Source organism: Ipomoea triloba, chromosome 4 (assembly GCF_003576645.1).
Source record: "Ipomoea triloba cultivar NCNSP0323 chromosome 4, ASM357664v1".
In the NCBI taxonomy this organism is placed as follows: Eukaryota; Viridiplantae; Streptophyta; class Magnoliopsida; order Solanales; family Convolvulaceae; genus Ipomoea; species Ipomoea triloba.
In genome coordinates this window covers 2,198,790-2,218,104 of record NC_044919.1, presented here as the reverse complement: position 1 = coordinate 2,218,104, position 19,315 = coordinate 2,198,790, and the positions used below count along the sequence as shown (strand labels likewise).

Here is a 19,315-nt window from a genome sequence, read left to right as displayed (position 1 = left end):
AAAAAACTCAAAATTAAAAAAAAAAAAAAAAAAAAAAAAAAAAAAAAAAAGTGCAATTAGCACTATTTTGTAGGTTGCAGGCCTTCAGTAACCAGTAAACTATTTGATTATTAAAATTTTTAAGTTGATGTGGCTTCCACATATTTTTTTAAAAATGATATATTATATTGAATTTAATTTAATTTTTAATTAGTAATAATAATAATAATCATAAATTAAGAAAAAATCTTCTCTATTCACCGTCATCTCACTTTTACGGCGATTATCTCTGCTGCTTACTCCACCGCCCACCATTGTCATTTTCCGTCACCACCCACTGAGAAGAAGGCCATTGTTGCCTTAATTATTCCAAGTTTGGAAGAAGTGCCTTCGAATGTTGCTGTGAATGTGCATGAAATCAGTGGCCTTAGCTTAATGGCCACATATAGTATATGCACTCCAAAGCTTTAATTTGCCCAATACACTTTCAAAAGTCCGTCATAATTACGTAAATGTCATTGATTGTGTTTTTCCTCATTTACCCGTATAAATAAAAACACACACAAAAAATTATGATCATATATATGAGAACAATCAATATTTTATGTAATAAATGTGGAATAATCTTATTCAATTATATTCGCCCGTTTAGATTGAAACAATCAACTTGAAAATATAGATTAATGAGCGATATGGTTAGTTGGAAAAGGATGAAGGAAAGAAGAACAAAAGAAGGTGACATAAAAGATACAATGTTCATTCCCATGATTTTTCCAGTACCAACTAAATTAAAATATGGATAAATACATGAAATAATTTATAGATGGAGGAATAATTAATTAAGTACATAAATTAAACCAAGAAATCATGGCATAATTAAAAATAAATAAAATAAAATGAAATCATAAGCGACTACCATGCATCCCCTCACACAACATTGAGCTAAACTCCTGGTTAAGAGGGTTGCAAATCTTGTCCAGGATAATCTCCGACCACGAAACCAAGAAATCCAACACCCCACGTTCATATTCACGCCGGAAAACGTGACCGGAGACTTGGGTTCTGCACAGCGGGCAGGTAGAGTGGTTCTGAAGCCACGCATCCACGCAGTCCACGTGGAAACAATGCCCGCACTCCCTCAACTTCCGGCACCTCTCGCCGCCGGAGATGTTGTTAAGACACACGGCGCAGTAAGGCCGTTTTTCTCCGTCACTTTCATCGTCGGCGCTGAAGATGAACGCCGTTGGGTCGTCTTCGCCGTCGTGGAGGCTGCCGTCATCACGGCGGAGCCACAAGAAAACCAGACAGGCGGCGGCGCCGGCGGAGGCGGCTATCAACTCGAGTTGGAATTCCATTACTGACTGAGAGATTGTTCTGACAATTCAAGATTTACCTTTTCTAATAACTCTTGGATAGAGGTTATGGGGATTCAAAATTTGTCTGGAGTAAGTCTAGAATTGAAAACTAATCTATCAAAAAATAGAAAATAACTCTCGAGGTAGAGGTTATGGGGATTCAGAATTAGTTTGGGCGTAAATTGAGAATTGAAAGCTAATCTATCAAAAAAAATGAAAAATAACTGTTGGGTAGAAGTTATGAAGATTCAGAATTAATCTAGCTTAAGTTGATAATTTTAAACTACTCTATAAAAAATTGGAAAATTGGAGAGAGATTAAGGATGTTGTAATGTTGTTTAAGGTAAGATTAGTAAATTAATGTGATGTTTTAGAATAGGCAGAGGAGTCTTATCTTATATATGCATGGCGACATTAATTATTAGGAAGAAATCCATGTCAAGATTCAAAGAAAAGGTCAAGAAATCCATTCCTTAATATAATTAAGAAATGACTACTTAGATATACTTTGTAGTTTATAACACACACAAACACACAAAACAAACATAGGGTCATTAAGAACAAGAAATGTAATTTGGATTAGGGATAGTTAATTGGTTGGTCAAAGTAAACTATAATTTCTTGGTCTTCCAAGTTACTTCTTTGAAAATCTATTGGAATTCTTCAAGCAAAATTATTGGATAGATAGATGAGTGTAATTATGTGACTTCATAATCTAGAACCATATATGAGACTCTTTCAAAACCATCTATATCCATGCATTCTTTATCACAACCAAAATTAAACTTTAAAATTTTGACCACCAAAGTTTAAGGTTTATGATCAAATATTATTATTTTTACTAGTATAGAGTAACCCATGTAGGAGGTCATGAGTAAAGAAACTAGCGTCCATGTTTTACTCGGAGTTCATCAAAAAAGTAATCGGTCCACTTACATGAGGAAAACTCGAAGTGTGCACAAAAACCTCTCTCCTATGTAGTAGTCTACAAACCATACAGAAAGAGTAAATCATGTTAGGAAAATCTTGTGTGACTGGATCAAACTGAACTTATGACATTCAAATGCAAACATTACATTTTATCCAACCGACCATCTATTTTGGGGCATAGGTAGTCGTCTTTGACTTGAAGGGCTTTAAAGAAGATTTGTGTTTAAGGTTCTGTTACATCTTTAACTTTCACATGCTTTAAACAAGATTTGTGTTTAAGATTTGTGTTTAAGCAAAGTGTTTTTACCTTTTGTTTAAACCTTTCTTTAGACATTGATTTTCATTTTCTCGATTCTCATTTTTTATTGAAGAAATCATATACTCTTGTTGTTTTTACTATCAAGCATCAACTAGCAAAGGTATACTTTTGACATTTTGTTAATTAATATCTATGGTAACATACCGGAGAGATAACATCCTAGTTCCAGTATAAGAATTATCCATTACCCACTCAATCACTCCTTTTGTGCATTACTTAGACTCTCATAAGCCATAACTATCTTTTCAAATATTCATGCCTATCAACCCCAAATGCTGTTTTTTAGTCCTTGGTAGGTAGAATTCGACCCCTTTTTTTGTCTTTCGAAGGTAGAATTCAAACCTTGCACCTGCGACTTCCAGCAAAGCAAAACTTCTCAACTTATAACCATTAGTAGGTAGGGTTTGAACTCTACACCTAGGTCTACTGGCAAAACAGAACTTCTCAACTTGTTCTGAGTTAATTGACCAATTAAACTATACCAGGAAGCAGATATAAGGGTGATGTAGAAAGAGACCAAACACAAAATTCTCCATTCTCAATGTAATCATACAGTACATTATTTCTCACAATCCATCCATATAACTAATGACAACAAAGAGGCAAAAACCTCACACAGACTTCAACATATATATGGTTTAACTAAAAAAGAATATTGTAACCATCTGTATATAATCATCTCTATAACAGATACACAACACAAACCAACTCTCTCTGCAACAACAAGAAATCTGCCATCTTGTCTTACATTCCTCAAGCTGCAGCAACCTGTAATATACAGTTATAAACCTGTCAGCTCTAAAATCTGTAAGCGTAAGATACACGTGAATTCCGAAACTTGTAATCATTGGCTCGATAGTTTTACATTAGGACCTGCAGTCTTAAGGGGGCGGGATAATGGGTCCTAGATCGGTTACTGATGAGAATCTCGGCTGATATATAATGCTTGGGACAAACTTAAACTCAGTGATGTAGTTAGGGCCTAAGTTCATATCAATATTGATGCTACCTAGGTGCAAGAAATGAGAATTTATATATTTCTACGACGTCTAGATTTTAAGAGGTGCTACGAGAATTTGAGCAGAATAGCAGATGGGTTCTTCTAGTGAAGAAGGGCTAAATTGAAACCAGAATTCCTTTCGGGGAAATTGGTAAGTGGCCTAATCATCAGTAACTCTGTATTTAATTCCCGGATTCTCATATCAAGCAAAGGTGAAGGGAGTCGATGAAAACTAATGTTACGTTGCATGTGGTGAAGTCACTATCATATCGAGAATAATGGAAACACATGCCTCACACCACTGCTATCATGAACGTTTTTGTCAGATCCAACGATAGCAATGCTTTACCTTTGCATCTGACGGTGTGAACACAGCTTTAACCGCTTCAAAAACTTCATCAACAGGCTTGGCAGCATTGATCTGAAGGCATCACATGGTGTTAGCTGTCGAATAGAATGGTTTCTCTTTGCTATTCCTTCAAGGAAGGGGTAAGCTTTACGTCAGAAGTGAAAGACGTTACCTTTTGAACCTTTCCCTTTGACTTGTAATATTCAATAACAGGGAGACTAGATTCCATGTAAACGTTAAATCGCTTCCTTATTGTTTCTATGTTGTCATCTTCTCTTCCCTTCGTGCAAGAAAATAGAAGTATCACTAATCAAGAGAATTGAGAGGAAAAAAAAAAAAAGCACCAAACAAAGATCAGAAACTTGCAAATTATATATCAAACCTGATTCCGACCCAAAAGACGCTTCTCCATCTCTTCTTCGGGACAATCAAAGAAGAGGACAAATTCAGGCAGAATTCCAGTCTGTAAAACAACGAATATTATTTTCGTTCACATAATAAAAATGCTTGAGCTGCTAGGTAACGCCAATGCAACTTATTCTTTACTAGACTTACAACACGCTCAAAAGCTTCGCGGTTTTCCTCATTGCGAGGGAAGCCATCAATAAGAAACTTGTCATTCTCATGTTCTTGTATCGCTCGTTGGAGGAGAGCAATTGTTACTTCAGAAGGCACAATTTTTCCCTCTTTGATCATGTTTTGAATCATTGTCCTATACATGCAAGGAGAAGAATTATTTAGAATCATGAAATAAGAAGCTATTGAAGAAACAAATTGCGGACTATGTAAAATCAACAATATGCATTCATCTTTGTTCACACTGATTTCCCATTCGGATTTCTCTTTCCTGGTTTTTAAATGCCAGGTCTATTTCCGATTTTCCAATGTTCTTTTTGTGAAAAGCAGATATATTGTCTGATGTTCTCAGATCATTTGTTTATTTTACTCAATTCTTGAATTCAAAGACTCAAACAATCATGTTTATGTTATTTGAACACATCAAGAACAGGTAAGTAGCAAGTATGGAGGTCAAATTACTAGATAAATTAAGCAATTACTCTATATTTAAAAATCTGAATCTTGGGTGACAAATCAGATACCGAGAGGGATTGGTACAATGGAACAGTACCCATTTTCAGAACCAGACTTTTGCTCCGCTCGAAGGAGATCCCCAGCACTTAGATGGGTGTACCCAAAGTTTTCAACAATTTTTGCACACTGTGTGCCCTTACCACTTCCCGGGCCACCTGACAAGTAAAAGAGTGGAAATTACTAAAATTTGGGAGTTAATGCATTGATTATTCACAAACCGTAATCATAAACTTCAACCACAATCCAAATCATAAGATTTGCCAAATGGGAAATTAATAAGTTCGTAATATACTTATTTGATGATCAATGGCTTATGTTAACATTCACGTACTCACCTAGGACAAACACAACCTTAACCTTTTTGTCCGTTGGGATGCTTCCATTAGCTCCCTGCAATCGAAACTTATTTATCAACCAATATTCAGAACATATAATATAACCTCATCCCTGCTTCTATACGTTTTCAGTTCTGCATCAGAAAGACAACAGCAGCAAATTTCTGCTCCCTTCAAATTTAGGTCACATTTGCAAATTCCAAGTATTTGTCACCAACCCAGAAAAATACACGAGAAAGTTTCCAAATTCAAAGCTCCACCAATGCCCATAGTAATGACTGGAAATAAAGGTACCTTGTTCGCAGAATCAATAACAGTCCCCATGAATGGCAAAAACTAGCTCAACAAATAATCTGCATACACAGACTCGATATCACAATGCTACCCAGAGAGAACCAAAGCAATTATACAATCACAAATAAACTTTATCAATTCTTCTTCTTCACACAATATAAAAGCCTGTAAACGGGGCAATGTATGAGAGAAGAATGTAGAACCAAACGCAATAAAAAGCAAATGTCATTAGATCCAGAGAGTTAAAGCAACCAAGAACATTTTTTTTGGAACTATAGGACAATTCAAGGACTAACACGCCCAGATCTAGCATCTTACTGGCACGAGAAAATGTGTCAAAGGGCGTTCTAATTTATCCAGCATAACTTAAATAAACACAATTATGTTCTTAATTTATCCAGCATCACTTAAATAAACACAATTATGTTCTATGGACGCCCAGACAAAAAGATATAGCTGAACTTGTCACATTAACAAGACTATGGCATCACTATTCTTAGGCAGACATGACAGATCTGATTCCATTATCATCATATAACAAGCAATTCTGTCATCATACAACACACCCTGAACTTGATTCCATGATCACAACCCCATTAGTCACTTCAAATTCCATCAAAATCAAATCTTAAAACAAAAACTTTAGTCCTCATTTTGACAATTAATAAAGGCAAAACAAACAGTATACATTCAATTATTCAAACACCATTTCAGTACTCGAAAAAAAAATGAAGGCATTAAACATGCAAATGGCCTATAATTCCAACCAAAACACAACCCACAATAAAAGCCAACTGAAGATCCACGAATCTAAACCCGGAAAACACGAAACTCAACAAGAACAACCAAACCCCCACTCAGATCAAACCCAAAAAAACAGAGAAACCCACAAATTAACAACCAAAGCCGGAGAATTGGGCCTCAAGAATCAAAAGCAAGAAATGCGAACTAAAAGAATCATCAAAATAAAGCAAACCCGACGATCACAGACGCGTAAAAACGCAAAAGTAGAGAGAAAGATGCGAGCTTTAGATTTACCAGGGCGAGAGGAGGGAGGGAAATGGAGATCTGGGAGAAAGACAAGGGAAATGGGTGCGAAAAAGCGGGTGGTCAGTTGTGTACTTTATAAGGAAGACAGAAGAGCGGTGTTTGAATCTTGGAAGATTAATGAAGTGTTGGTTGTCGCTCCACAAATTTGTGCTGCGGTTCGTTCATGTGTTTTAACCTCGTCTCACTTTAACTAATCCCGCAAGTTAGAAACCGCCAAGACCAACCTTTGTCTCCTCACGATAAAGATATGTGATCAAAGTTTCTTGCTAAGTCATTGCCTTATTTGTGCCTTTAAAGGTTGCCTTTCGCTGCTCAATACACCTACCTACAAGTCAACTTGTCGAAAAAGTGTCGAATTGGTCCCGTAAGTCTAACAAATACTCTATTATTATCTCAGTAGGTTACAGCTGTAACGTGGTATTAACTAAGTTCTTTTTTTTTTTTTGGAATATTATTGACCCTGTTACATGTAGTATTTGAAGCCCAACAAAGTCAACATTGCCCCCACTGAGGCTCGAACCCATGACCTCCCACTTGGGAAGAGAATCCTTCATGCCGCTTGACCACAAGGCCTTTGGCCTTTGGTATTAACTAAGTTAAAACATGGCATTCTATATTTATGTGGATTATATGTGTACAATTATTTTATTTTTTATTACTTTATTTTAAATTTTATTACTCCGTACTTTTTTCTTAAAAAAAAATTATTTTTTTATTTTAAAATCTTTTATTTTTTTAAACAACTCTCAATTGTCGACTTGACAACCGGTGGATGTTTCAGCATTATCTGATCTAACAAAGACATCCATTGATCACATTTGTTCCTCAATGACGTAGGTAGTCGTTGCAAGGTGTTGATCTAGACTGTCATGTTTGCCTAATCTGTTGACAAACGGCTAAATATGCAATAATATGATTCAATTGTACTATTTTTTTAGTTTAGGAAACTTCATTGAAATTTTTTTCAGGTTAATGCAACTTAATGGTCTAATTTGATAAATTTTTCAATGTTGCCAAACTTGTGTATTCCACAAGTTGCGAGATTAAACTAGTATATACACAAGTTAGTTACATACACATGGTTTTAAACTAAGTAAAATGTACTGGTATTTGATTCATTCATATTTATGTAAAAACTATTTGTTGCCCTAATAGTCAAAGGAATTTTAATGGGAATAATAAATAATTGTCGTAGTCCTAATAGTTAAACCAAATTTAGAGAATAGTGCATTTAAAGTCGAGAAAAATAATCCAATATTCTTGTAATTTGTAAATGAACAAAGAAAGGAACGACTCCGCCTTGCATTTTAGGGCAAGAAGTGCGCTTTTAAAGTCAAGATTATTTGGGATTGTGAAATGATGTGTGTAATGTTAATTATTAAAGAGTTAATGGGTTATGACCTTATTAGAGAGAAATAAAAATAAATAAAAACTATGATCCACATTTTAAGGATCAATAGAACATGATCTTATTAGAGATATAAAAATAAATAAAAACTATCACCTACATTTTAAGGATCAATTAGAACATGACATGTCAGCATGGTGGAAAAAAATGCGAGTACATATAGTATTACTCATTTTGTCTAATGTAGTAATTAGTAAATACACACAAGGCATTCTAAACAAGTTTGATACTATATTACTAATACATGTAACGGTAAAGTTCAATTCTAACTACTGCAGATAATTGGAGAACAGTATGAGCACCTCCAAGCAAGAAATGAAATTTATAGAGAAGCTCATACCCGAAAGCCGAAGCGACAACAGTAAAATAACTGTTCCTGTGCTGATTAGCGAAATGTCATTGTGGATTGTTAAACATGATGTTGTTAATTTGGTCAATGCCGATGTCAGATATGGGGTCAATGGGGCGCTCATCATCATCGTCATCCGTTAGAGCGCTGCTGGGCAAAGGTTCTCTGCTGAATTCATCTGCATAATAGGACAACAATAACGGGTTCATGAAATTTACTATCGTAACGTGTTGGATACCATTCTGAAAGTAGAAGTAATTGTATCACAGCTCTAAACATCTGAGGTTAAGAATCACAAATATTAAAGGATTACATAAAAAGACGCTTCCTAACTGATACTGGTGATAGAGTGAAAAGTAGATTTACCAAAATTTGTGTTGAATGAAGCCGGGGGAGGGGTGGCCATGAAGTTGAGGCCAATGTAAAATGTTATTGCTAGAACTACAGTCACCATCAGATAGGCGGGCACAGCCAATGCCCAGTATCTGCAAAAGATGGATCATAAGATCTAAGAAGCAAAGACGGCACAAAGGAACACACTTTTACAGCTAATAGAAATTATTCAGAATTTTTTTGACCGGGAAAATTCACAATGACATATGGAGTGTTTTCTATTCTCCATAAAAGAAAAATGATAAATACTTGCATGATCTCCAACTATGCATCTATGTTTCTAACTCATTCACGTTTTCTTCCCTTAATTGCCAAGCTAAGGAGCAATCAAGTAGGCATATCTTTCTACAAATCTGTTGTCAGCTGAACTAGAAAGATGAATTTGAACCATGGGAGAACCTTCAAGAATCTTATTTTCATTGTTTAAAATTTAAGAGCACAGTGTATTGCTTAAATAGAGAAGAATTCATGACATTCCAAACAGGTAAACAGTATTGAAATCAATCCAATTCACCTGCTTGGATAGTAAAAGATCCCTACTGAATGCAACCAATTCTCTGGAACATATGCCCACACTAAAAAGATAACTGCGCAAAGGAAGGAAATGGAGTAGATTAGATCACCACATCAAATGAGTCATAGTTGAGAGTGGAATGCAATTAAAGTTCCCAAATCTCTTAATCATAAGTACCACAGATGGCAGATTGTTCAAAATTACCCAAAATAATGCAAAGCAAAAGGAGAACTATATAAAAGTAAGCAGCTAAAAAAACTATAAAGGTATGTCCAATAAAAATTATCAATTCGGTTTTTGAACTATTTTCCTGAAATTTTCAAGTAAAAAAATATAAAGAGTCAAATCCTGCTAGAGACCACTGGATGGCATGAAAATTGAATCAATCTATTGGTCATTTAAAAAATTGCATGACGGTGGAGACAATTAAAAACTGAAGCATCACAAGGATACGGAAAAATAAGCAGCACCAGACCAACTACCTACTCAAATTTTAAACTTCATTCTCATTCAGATACTTCCCACATCACGAGGAAATGAAAACAGACGCATTGCACGACTCCAGAAATAACCGTTTGCTCCATCAGTTTATAGATACAACTATACAAGTTGTGAATGGTAATTAAATGATGATTCTCTAAGAATCAATCCACAATATGCCTCAAAAACATGCAATCCAAGCTCACCTTGATCTCCCCAAGCCCCATTTTTTTAATGAATGAGTAAGAAATTTGTGTGGTCACAACCAAGGCTCTAAAGCACAAGAAACGAAATTAACCTGTGGCAACAACGGTTGAAATGGACCCAACAAACCCATAAACTTCTGAAGGCTTGGGTCCATAATCTGCAGGAACACCAAATGTTGAAACTTTGTTATTTGAGTCTGGGAAGAGAACGGTTGCTTTCCTATTCTGTGTAAGACTAAGGATCCTCCGAGGACTATTAACTGAATGAGGATCTTCCATTATCACTTTCTCTGCAAGCAACCTATGATTCCAGAAGGACCAAACTGCATCTTACTGTTGATTAGAGCACCACTGGTGGAATATTGCAATTTCCACAGAGGCAAAGAGCAGAGCATAAAATCATTACATACATTAAGAAAGAACAAAATAACAGATGCCTAATCTTACAATAAGTTCCAAGAATGTGTAAAATGTTAAGATTTACAGAAGCAAATGAAAACCAGCTCACACCCAAAAAATGAAGCAAAGGAGAAAGTTTCAGAATGACAGATTTGGGCAAAGTTTTTACAACTATTCACACTCCTAGCATACATCTTACTATCATGAGATTTGCAACAACAAAAGAAATACGAATGCACATGAATATGTGTAGGGATCAAGTAAATTACAGGAGATTATAGCAATTCTATTTCGTTTCTTCAAGAATACCCAGAAAATTTTTTGTATTTCTATGACTTTCCACCTCTAGTTTATGACAGTTGCATTGAAGAACATGTATATGATGCTTTTCACAGAGGCATTTCAGGAAACAAGTGGAGTGCATCTACAATAATGCCATGGCGCCATGGTTGTAAGGATGAAGATGTTACCTTCGTCATGAATGCATTGACAGGAAGTACGTCCGGAAGGGAGAGCGAGGAGATCGGAAGATGGTCGCCGGCCAACTGTTCCCGGAGTTGGGTACTTCAATCGGGTCGGATTGCTAGTTGAGATTTACCAATTTGATAAAGGATTAACGACTAAAGATTAATGAATTCGTCCCCCTTTTAAATATTGTATTGTTGAAAATGATTTTATCATTTTATTTCTCATATGTCAATTATGATCAAATAATATCATTTTCTAAAGATTAAAAAAATCATTAATCACAAAATTTATACATATTTTTCAATACTAGAAAAAAAAAATCAAATAAAAAGAGTTACATATAATATAGTCAATTCACTCTAATATAATCCCCAATTTAAAGAAAATGTAATCTAGCTTATAAGATTTCGTCTACAAATAAGCCTAATTAATATTGTCTGAAATGAGTTGCTCTAGTTTGCACATGAATTCGTCACATGATGTCTGTGTTTAACCGTGCAATCAAAATAATTACATATAACGTAGTGAAATCACTTTAATGTAATTTGCAATCAAAATGATATGTAATCTAGCTCATGGAATTCAACCACAAATAAGCCTAATTGATGTTGTTTGAGACGGATTGTTCTTCTCTTTCGTAGTTGTCACCTAAAAAATTACACCAAAAACCTCACTATTAAAACAAACCTGATGCAACTAAAAAAACAAAGGTCTGCACGATAACTTTCTTTTTTTGCTTTTTCTTTCCTACGAATTCTAAAAAAACTCATATTTGCAAGAGGATTTCATTTATTCTTTCTCATTCACACCACTTACCTTCTCTTAAAATCTGATTTAAAATTCACTAATGTGAATAGCGTATGTAAACTATGTAACTCGAGAGTAGTGAAATCATCATAGTCAAATAAGGAGTAACATTTTCGGCATTATACTAGGGAAAAAAAATAAAAATTTGTGGCATCCACCAAAAAGCATATGCTTTGAGACCAAATCGTGAGACCTGGGAGGAGGGGCCAAGGCAACAGAACCACACACGTGAAGAGATTACTATGTGGGATTCTAAACGTGCGTTTCATTGTACTCCGAACCTGCAAACAGCGACAACCGTACGCCAAGGGGAGGCCACGGGCAGATGATTTCTTCCAAACCAAAGTTGATGACAGCGCCATCGATTTCCACTGGGATCTTTCCTTCCTCCATCGCAGTGTCCAAGAAAATCCATTTGTCCCCCGCGACACCATTTCCAGGAAACAATTCATCTAAGACTAAGATTGCTTCTGTAGCTCCCAGGATGTCTCTCACTCCACCTTCTGCTCCACTGCAAAGGTGCATTCTTTTTTCTCCGTTCCTGTGTTTTTGCTTATTTTCCTTATTGTTTGGTGCATTTCATACTTGCCCATAGTATCTGTGTTCTTATTCTGATGTAAAATTTGCTGGACTGGTCACCAAGTGATCTGTTTGATGTGCCAAAATGGCAAATGCCCCAAATCTCTGAATGTGAGTTTGGGATTAGGGAAAAGATGAGAAATTTATAATTTTTAGGGGAAAAACTCCTATGAGACTATTACACTTTAACTATTAGTAACTCTTCAACCCCTACATACAGCCCTGTTTGGTAAATGGATGTTAGCTGATTGGGTTAGAGGGTATAACTAGTTGAAAACATTAGCTTATTGTAGAAACTAGAAAGGTGTTTGGTAAATTAACTGGTAACTGTTTGGTATAATTTTTTTTTTTGTCTAAAAAAAAGTTAATTGAAAAAGTTGTTTTGAGCATCTTTTTGAATTTTAACATTTTGGATTTACAAAAAGTTTATTAACCAAACACTTATATTAACTTTTTAACCAAGTCAAACAGCTAATAGTGATCAAATAAGTCAAAATTGACTGATAAGCTAACTATTTAACCAAAATATCACACATTCCCTCATAAACAACAATATATCTTATTAGTATTACATTTTCTATAGTAAGTATTACATTTCTACGGGAAATGATCTATGAGACAGTCGAGACTCACCCATTTTTAGGTGGTCTTTGATGTCTTTTGCTGTTCAACCAACTATCATTGTATCAACTGATTTTTCCTAGTAAACTCTTTTTTGCATATATAACTCAGAGAAAACATGGTGGGGGCTTAGATCTCAATCAATCTGATAGATACATCATGATTATCAAGTTTGATGTATGTCAGATTTACATTGCCATACATATCACTTTCTAGTTGTCATTCTGCTTTATTGTTGTGTAGCGTCTTGTGAAAAGCTCATCACACAAGTGATGGATCGTGTAAATACTACCATTATCGTGCTTGATTGTATTCTTGTTTGGCCGAGTTGCTGAGTAGATATCCATTTCTATAATGCAGTGAATGTTCATTGCCGGTTGATGATCCTTTGGAGGCTATATTGTTTGACATCGATGGAACTTTATGCGATTCAGATCCTATCCATTATTATGCCTTCCGAGAAATGCTTCAAGAGGTTCAGTGTTATTTATTTTTATGTCAACATATCAATCTTGAATTCACGTGACTTGAACAATAAATAGTACTTGTAGTCTGTAGTGGTCTTCGTTTATATGAATATGATGTCAAACAGATAGGCTTCAATGGAGGAGAGCCCATCACTGAGGAATTCTTCATAAAGAATATCAGTGGCATGCACAATGATGAGCTCTGTCATGTGCTCTTTCCCGATTGGGATTTCCCGAGGGCTATGCAGTTTATGGAGGATAAAGAAGCAATGTTCCGGAGGTAACCTAATCCCGTATCTTTACTGTGACCATCATGGACAGATGAAAATTATATCATGATATGAGCCCATATTGAATGTTCAATCGCGAGTGATAGCATTTGAAGTAAATATTTGTCATTGTAAACAATTTTTGCTATTTGGATTGAGATTCATGGTATACCCTAGTTGTGTTTACGTGCCCCTTCCCTTCTTTGTCGATATTCATTTCCTTGATCAAAAGCAGTATATTTACGATTATAGATTTTATGAAGCTCATTGTTGTATGTTTCTCGACGTCAATCACAACAGATTGGCATCAGAGCAGTTAAAACCCGTCAAGGGCCTCGACAAGTTATGCGAGTGGATGAAGGAGCGTGGTTTGAGACGAGCTGCAGTGACTAACGCCCCAAGGCCAAATGCTGAGCTGATTATCTCCATGCTAGGCCTTGCAGATTTCTTCGAAAAACTTGTCATTGGAAGTGAATGCGATCGAGCAAAACCATTCCCGGACCCCTACTTGACAGCTCTCCGCGGACTTGGGGTATCAAATAAGCATGCATTTGTATTCGAGGTTTGTGAAAATACACTACTGACCACTATTTATACGATTAGTCTCTCTCGAGAAGATCATTGGAGAACTCGTGTTTTTCTTTTCATGCTCAGGATTCTATTTCTGGAATAAAAGCTGGAGTAGCGGCTGGAATGCCTGTTGTGGGTTTATCTCTGAGAAACCCCGAAAGCTTACTTTCTGAGACAGGCGCAACACTTGTTATAAAGGATTTCGACGATTCAAAGCTATGGGCAGCTCTAGATCAGTTAGACACCAAAACGAAGACATAAGAACATCAGTAATTGATTCTTTCTAGGCGTGGCGCAGGTACTTTTATGGAGCCTTAGACCATTTACAGACATGCCCTATTTGATATAACTTAATGATTCATTTGATGCTTATAATTCTGAACTATGATTCTAGCTCATGTCAACTTGAAGTTGTTAATGGACTACTTGTAATCCATGTAGTTTATCATCAAAATAAGTAATCTTAACCTTATTGATTTGAGTGGATCAATAGACAATTTAGGCTAGTTTACTTCCTTGTGGCCTTTAGTCGGCTAAGATAACAAAGCGAACATTTATTAATTTGAGCCGATCAGCTATGGACAACTTATGCTAGTTTACTTCCTTGTGGCCTTTTGTCGGCTAAGATAACAAAGCGAACATTTGAGTAGCGGTTGCAAGTACATATCATTATATCAAAGTATTCATTGCTCAAAAACGTGTTCATCCTAATAAACATGTAATGCCAAAATATAGACAAAGCCTCCTCTAGACATCTGACCACAGTTATAGTACAAAAATGCAGAAGTAGAATTGCCAAAAGAAAATGGCAATTGCCAATATGTTGTGTATATCAACCTGTTTGTAGCAACTAACAGAGTGGACATACCAATCCAAATAATGTAATAATGAATTATAGTAGTATACAACAAGAATGAAATGTCCCGCTAACATCTCCGATGAACCCAACCATCTCATCGAGCCCATGATACAGACTCGACCTCGCCCCTTGCTTTCTTGTACAGCTCGAGCCTCTTGGCACATTGCAGTCTTTTCTCCATCAATGCTGGATCTTCGTCTAACAGTTCCCCAAGTGCATCAGCCTATGAAAATTTCCCGAAAATGTTAATCTACTGCAGTTCTATACTTGATCTGAACAAGTATTTTTAGGATAATGCTCAATCATATCCCATTAACCAAGTGCAGACTCTATTTTGAAGAGAAGTGAAAATGTTTGCAATGGTACGCGTGACACTGTGATGTACAGCTTCGTTCCATTGAATCCGTTCATCTGATTTATTTTAACTGAATGTCAATCATAAAAATCGAGGGTGTAGAATACATACCTCTTTCTTTCCGATCTGTATGTAGAAGTGATTCAGTAATGACTGTTTGGCCTCCTTAACTTGGCAGTAAACCACGGCTTTAGGAATGGTGTTCTTGAGTGTGTCGGATACCATATTCACATAAGACGATACATTTGACCCGATCCTCCTGAAGTGAGCCTCTGAATACCGGTCTATTGCTACAGGAGGAGGAGGAGCTGGGTTTCCCCCTCTCCGGTCTGCTGCTGCAGGAGCAGCGGGGTTTGCCCCTTTCTCCATTTCTTGGGGAAGTCTCCTGAAGAAATCTACCGTTAGATATGAAGCTTCCATTTCCACGAGTCTAGCAACCGTCTTCCTACTTTCCTCACGAAACTTCTCTAAAGATTCATTTGACGCTGCAGCTATTGCTGCTTGTAGACTTGGGAACCGCTTCAACTCCTGTTCCATCACCAAATTAACGAGGATAGAAAACAAGATGTAAAAGGAGATGGGAAAATTTGTCCCGGATGATCAAAGCATAAAAAACCGATCAATAGAAATTTACCTGGCATTCTCCAATAGACTTCCTAACAAGTTCCTTAAGGACGAAGTGAACCTGATATTTTTAATTTTTCACAGTTGTGAATACATGGAGCCATGTCGGGTTTAGGCAGAGGTACATAAATGGACTTTAGTAAACTACAATTCAATACTTACTGCATCCACAGAGGCTTCAGCCGGACCTCTGAAATAATTTAACGCTCCCTCAATAAGACGCCTATAACCTTGCTCGGGGGCAATCAAGTGTGGTTGGTAACCATCTGCCTGTGAAACGACTTTCCTCACATTCTGTATGGATAGGTGGCGATCAAATGGAAGTTTCCTAAAAGCAGCCGGAAGTTGATTGTCAAACACCCCGTAGATTCTATCACCACCTGCTCGGCTGATGTACATAACAAAAAAAAAATGTCAGCTAATAACAAAATCAGCGTTAACAGAGCAAAGATGCCTGTTACTTGTGAAGCCTAGTTCAGATAGTGGGGAAGAAAAATAAAGTTTCAATTGCATACCCTCCATCGAGATGCTCCTTAAATATTTTGTCAAAGGCACGGCAAAGTTCCAAGATAGTGTACAGTTGAGCCTGAATAGAAATTTCAGTCAGCGACAAGATACTAAGATAGGTTATTATTATACGATAATCCCAACAGAGAGAATAGAAGCTCACCGCTCCATCAACTGCAATAGGCCTTCCAAGATGATCCATCTCCGATTCAAGTTCCTCGATGCTTTTATTGATTAAAGAGGTGATACTCGGTATTCTTCCCCTAATTACAGACTCCAAGTGCTGAAATCAAAGACATTTACGATTAACTCTCCATTCTATACTGTATAAGATGGGTTGAAGAAATGCAAGAAAATATACCATTGAGAGAAGCTTTGCCAGATACTCTGAACCCATTTTACTTGCAAGGTGACTGTAGTCGGGGCTTGTAGCAAAATACTCACGCTCCCTTCTTCGTGCAGCAAGCATGTCGACATTTTTGTTGATGTCAGCTTGTGAACGGTTAACAATACCCACCCAAGGTTGTTGCAACCGGTAAGATCTTCCTTCAAGAACCTTGGAAATGAAAAGAGCCAACCCGGTCACGAGAGGTAGGAGGCGTTGGAGATGAAATAGTAGTATTTGCAAAATTAAAGATCCAATAGAGAACCTAGGAGGGAAAACAAGAGAACTAACTTACATCCAATGCATTAGTTCCTTTATCCATCAAATCTAGCTTTGTAAGGACCCCAAATGTACGCTCGCCTGCAAGATTCACCGAAGATTATTTAGAAAAGTAAGATATACGGAAAGGACAGAAAGGTACGGACTATGAAGTATAATGTATACGAAGATGGACAAGCACACACACAAATATACCTGCGGGATCTACTTCCCTTGAAAGTTTAATTGCATCTGATGTGGCAATATCCTGATTGGCTGGAGATATCGCAAGTATGATGCAGTTGGGCTACAAACAAGGATTTCGAACACCAAATAAATTAGAATACAAGAAGAAATGCCAGCGTGCGTAACCATGTGTAGGTAGCAACTTCTACTCATGTAACACGATAAGGATGCATAAACAACTTGACATAATGCCCAAAGAAATACCAATCCAGAAACAGAACAAACACAAAACAGAAAACCATAAACTAACCCTAAAGGTTCAGTTCAATCAATTACTAGTCAATGCAGTACAAAGAAGGTAATGTAACATTACTTACTTTCTCCACATAGGATCGGACCATGTCTTCAATGTCTTTGACTACACTTTCAGGTTGCCCCTCTGCAAACGAACGGGTGTGTTTTAGACAAGAATCATAACAGCAGCAAGAATCAAGATTCAGAAAAGATGAAGAATGTACCAACAGCAACTTTTGTCAAACCAGGCAAATCAATTAGCGTGAGGTTGACAACTGCCAGATAAAACATCCGCAAAACGAGTGTCAGCAAATGATCAAGGCAAACCATTCCAGCTAGAAATTATTTTTATTTATTAAGAATATGAAAAACAAAGTAGTAAGAGAATTTTACCATAGGGGGAGTAGATGCTGAGGTGGATAGGAACCGGAGATATTTGTTTGGTTTTTCCAGTGATTCTGTCAGTTTCATCCTGAATTTCCTTGCGAACCAGAGCTGAAAGTAAAATAAGTCTGTCAAAATTTGCATGCTCTGTTCCAAAGGCAATGTTCTAAAAGCCAAACAGCAAACACAACAACATCCATATTTTTGCTCTTAAGAGTCTTAGAAACTACAAACACTTGCACAAAGAACAGAACCCAAACAAGGATTAATATGAAACCTTGAGATGAAACTATAAACTAAAATACATCACATACAGAAATCAGTGAATCGCCTTCGTGGCAAATGACCAAATTCTGCATATTCCTCCTGCCCTTCATCAATCTTCTGCAGCTGCAACACCAATGGCCGTCTTGTAACAATCCCTGCAAAGCATTTTTTTTTTTAAATCAACATAAATTACAGGCGCCTTCCATGAAAACACATATATTGCTAGGACGTGACCGAAGGCCTCACCAGATCCTCGAGGAAGAAAATCTCTCCCAACTATGCTTTCCAACACAGACGATTTTCCAGAACTCTGAATTCCATTAAGAAAAACAATCATCAAATACAGAGAAATTAGTAATAGCTGACCTAATTGAAGCATGTGCTCCATCTGAACTAAAAGCATATTTGCTCCATTTCACTGTTTATATATTATATGCTCAACAGACCTAAATACTAAATTACAGCAAAAAACACGCATCATCAAAACTACTGATTTCTCTCTCGATTAACTAAAATTATAGTTACTGTAGCAAAAGCTAGCAGTTGACGTTGAATAAGAGGAAGGAATTCGACTGACCTGACCACCAACGACGGCGACGGAGGGCAGAGCATCCCAAAGAGAAGAGAAAGCGTTGTCGCCGCCGCCATGGTCGCCGAGAGCAGTACAGGCTCTCTGAATTCGGTTGACTAGTCCGATCAAACTCTCCATAGTCGTCGTCATCCTCCCTTCCTCTCTCGGTATAACGCAAAATGAAACTCTATCAGGTTTGAATATTCAGCTCCAACAATATCAGGCTGGAAAAAGCTTGCGAGTTAAGCAATGGAAGATGAGAAGAAAGACAAAGACGGAGAGGCTATGGACTTAGAACACGAAGCAAGAGAAACAGCGTTGTTTAGGAGAGAGAGAGAAAATGGAAAATGTTGGACCGTTCTTTGAATTTGATTCTGGAAGATTATTATACT

General features: G+C 36.8%; 5 protein-coding genes across 6 annotated transcripts; 1 reads left to right on the top strand and 4 right to left on the bottom strand.

Annotated features, from left to right (window-relative positions):
- Window positions 1-881: 881 nt before the first annotated feature.
- LOC116017854 (RING-H2 finger protein ATL63-like) lies at window positions 882-1,334 on the bottom strand. Its single transcript, XM_031258497.1, has one exon. The coding sequence runs from the start codon at window positions 1,332-1,334 to the stop codon at window positions 882-884; it is 453 nt and encodes a 150-aa protein (XP_031114357.1).
- Window positions 1,335-3,089: 1,755 nt separating this feature from the next.
- On the bottom strand, window positions 3,090-6,907 carry LOC116017829 (UMP-CMP kinase 3-like). Its single transcript, XM_031258471.1, has 9 exons — window positions 6,692-6,907; window positions 5,654-5,712; window positions 5,360-5,414; window positions 5,062-5,179; window positions 4,488-4,644; window positions 4,315-4,395; window positions 4,105-4,212; window positions 3,933-4,004; window positions 3,090-3,351 (listed from the first exon to the last, which is right to left on the bottom strand). Exons 2-9 carry the CDS (start codon window positions 5,681-5,683, stop codon window positions 3,337-3,339), a joined length of 636 nt encoding a protein of 211 aa, XP_031114331.1. The 5' UTR covers window positions 5,684-5,712; window positions 6,692-6,907; the 3' UTR covers window positions 3,090-3,336.
- Window positions 6,908-8,246: 1,339 nt separating this feature from the next.
- Window positions 8,247-11,133, bottom strand: LOC116017274 (phosphatidylinositol N-acetylglucosaminyltransferase subunit P). 2 transcript variants are annotated; one of them, XM_031257822.1, is made up of 5 exons: window positions 10,923-11,133; window positions 10,146-10,376; window positions 9,368-9,440; window positions 8,827-8,945; window positions 8,247-8,638 (listed from the first exon to the last, which is right to left on the bottom strand). In XM_031257822.1, exons 2-5 carry the CDS (start codon window positions 10,330-10,332, stop codon window positions 8,508-8,510), a joined length of 510 nt encoding a protein of 169 aa, XP_031113682.1. In that variant the 5' UTR covers window positions 10,333-10,376; window positions 10,923-11,133; the 3' UTR covers window positions 8,247-8,507. The 2 variants fall into 2 exon arrangements, with proteins under 2 accessions (XP_031113682.1, XP_031113681.1); XM_031257821.1 differs by having other exon boundaries at window positions 10,146-10,404; window positions 10,923-11,132.
- A 775-nt stretch (window positions 11,134-11,908) lies between these two features.
- LOC116016305 (haloacid dehalogenase-like hydrolase domain-containing protein Sgpp) lies at window positions 11,909-14,711 on the top strand. The gene is made up of 5 exons (XM_031256509.1): window positions 11,909-12,246; window positions 13,288-13,402; window positions 13,520-13,674; window positions 13,964-14,225; window positions 14,318-14,711. Exons 1-5 carry the CDS (start codon window positions 12,053-12,055, stop codon window positions 14,492-14,494), a joined length of 903 nt encoding a protein of 300 aa, XP_031112369.1. The 5' UTR covers window positions 11,909-12,052; the 3' UTR covers window positions 14,495-14,711.
- A 182-nt stretch (window positions 14,712-14,893) lies between these two features.
- On the bottom strand, window positions 14,894-19,291 carry LOC116016304 (dynamin-related protein 1E-like). Its single transcript, XM_031256508.1, has 15 exons — window positions 18,930-19,291; window positions 18,599-18,662; window positions 18,400-18,507; window positions 18,095-18,196; window positions 17,926-17,976; window positions 17,785-17,846; window positions 17,438-17,528; window positions 17,259-17,323; window positions 16,940-17,134; window positions 16,742-16,861; window positions 16,587-16,657; window positions 16,234-16,459; window positions 16,082-16,132; window positions 15,559-15,975; window positions 14,894-15,315 (listed from the first exon to the last, which is right to left on the bottom strand). Exons 1-15 carry the CDS (start codon window positions 19,071-19,073, stop codon window positions 15,187-15,189), a joined length of 1,896 nt encoding a protein of 631 aa, XP_031112368.1. The 5' UTR covers window positions 19,074-19,291; the 3' UTR covers window positions 14,894-15,186.
- Between the last annotated feature and the right edge of the window lie 24 nt (window positions 19,292-19,315).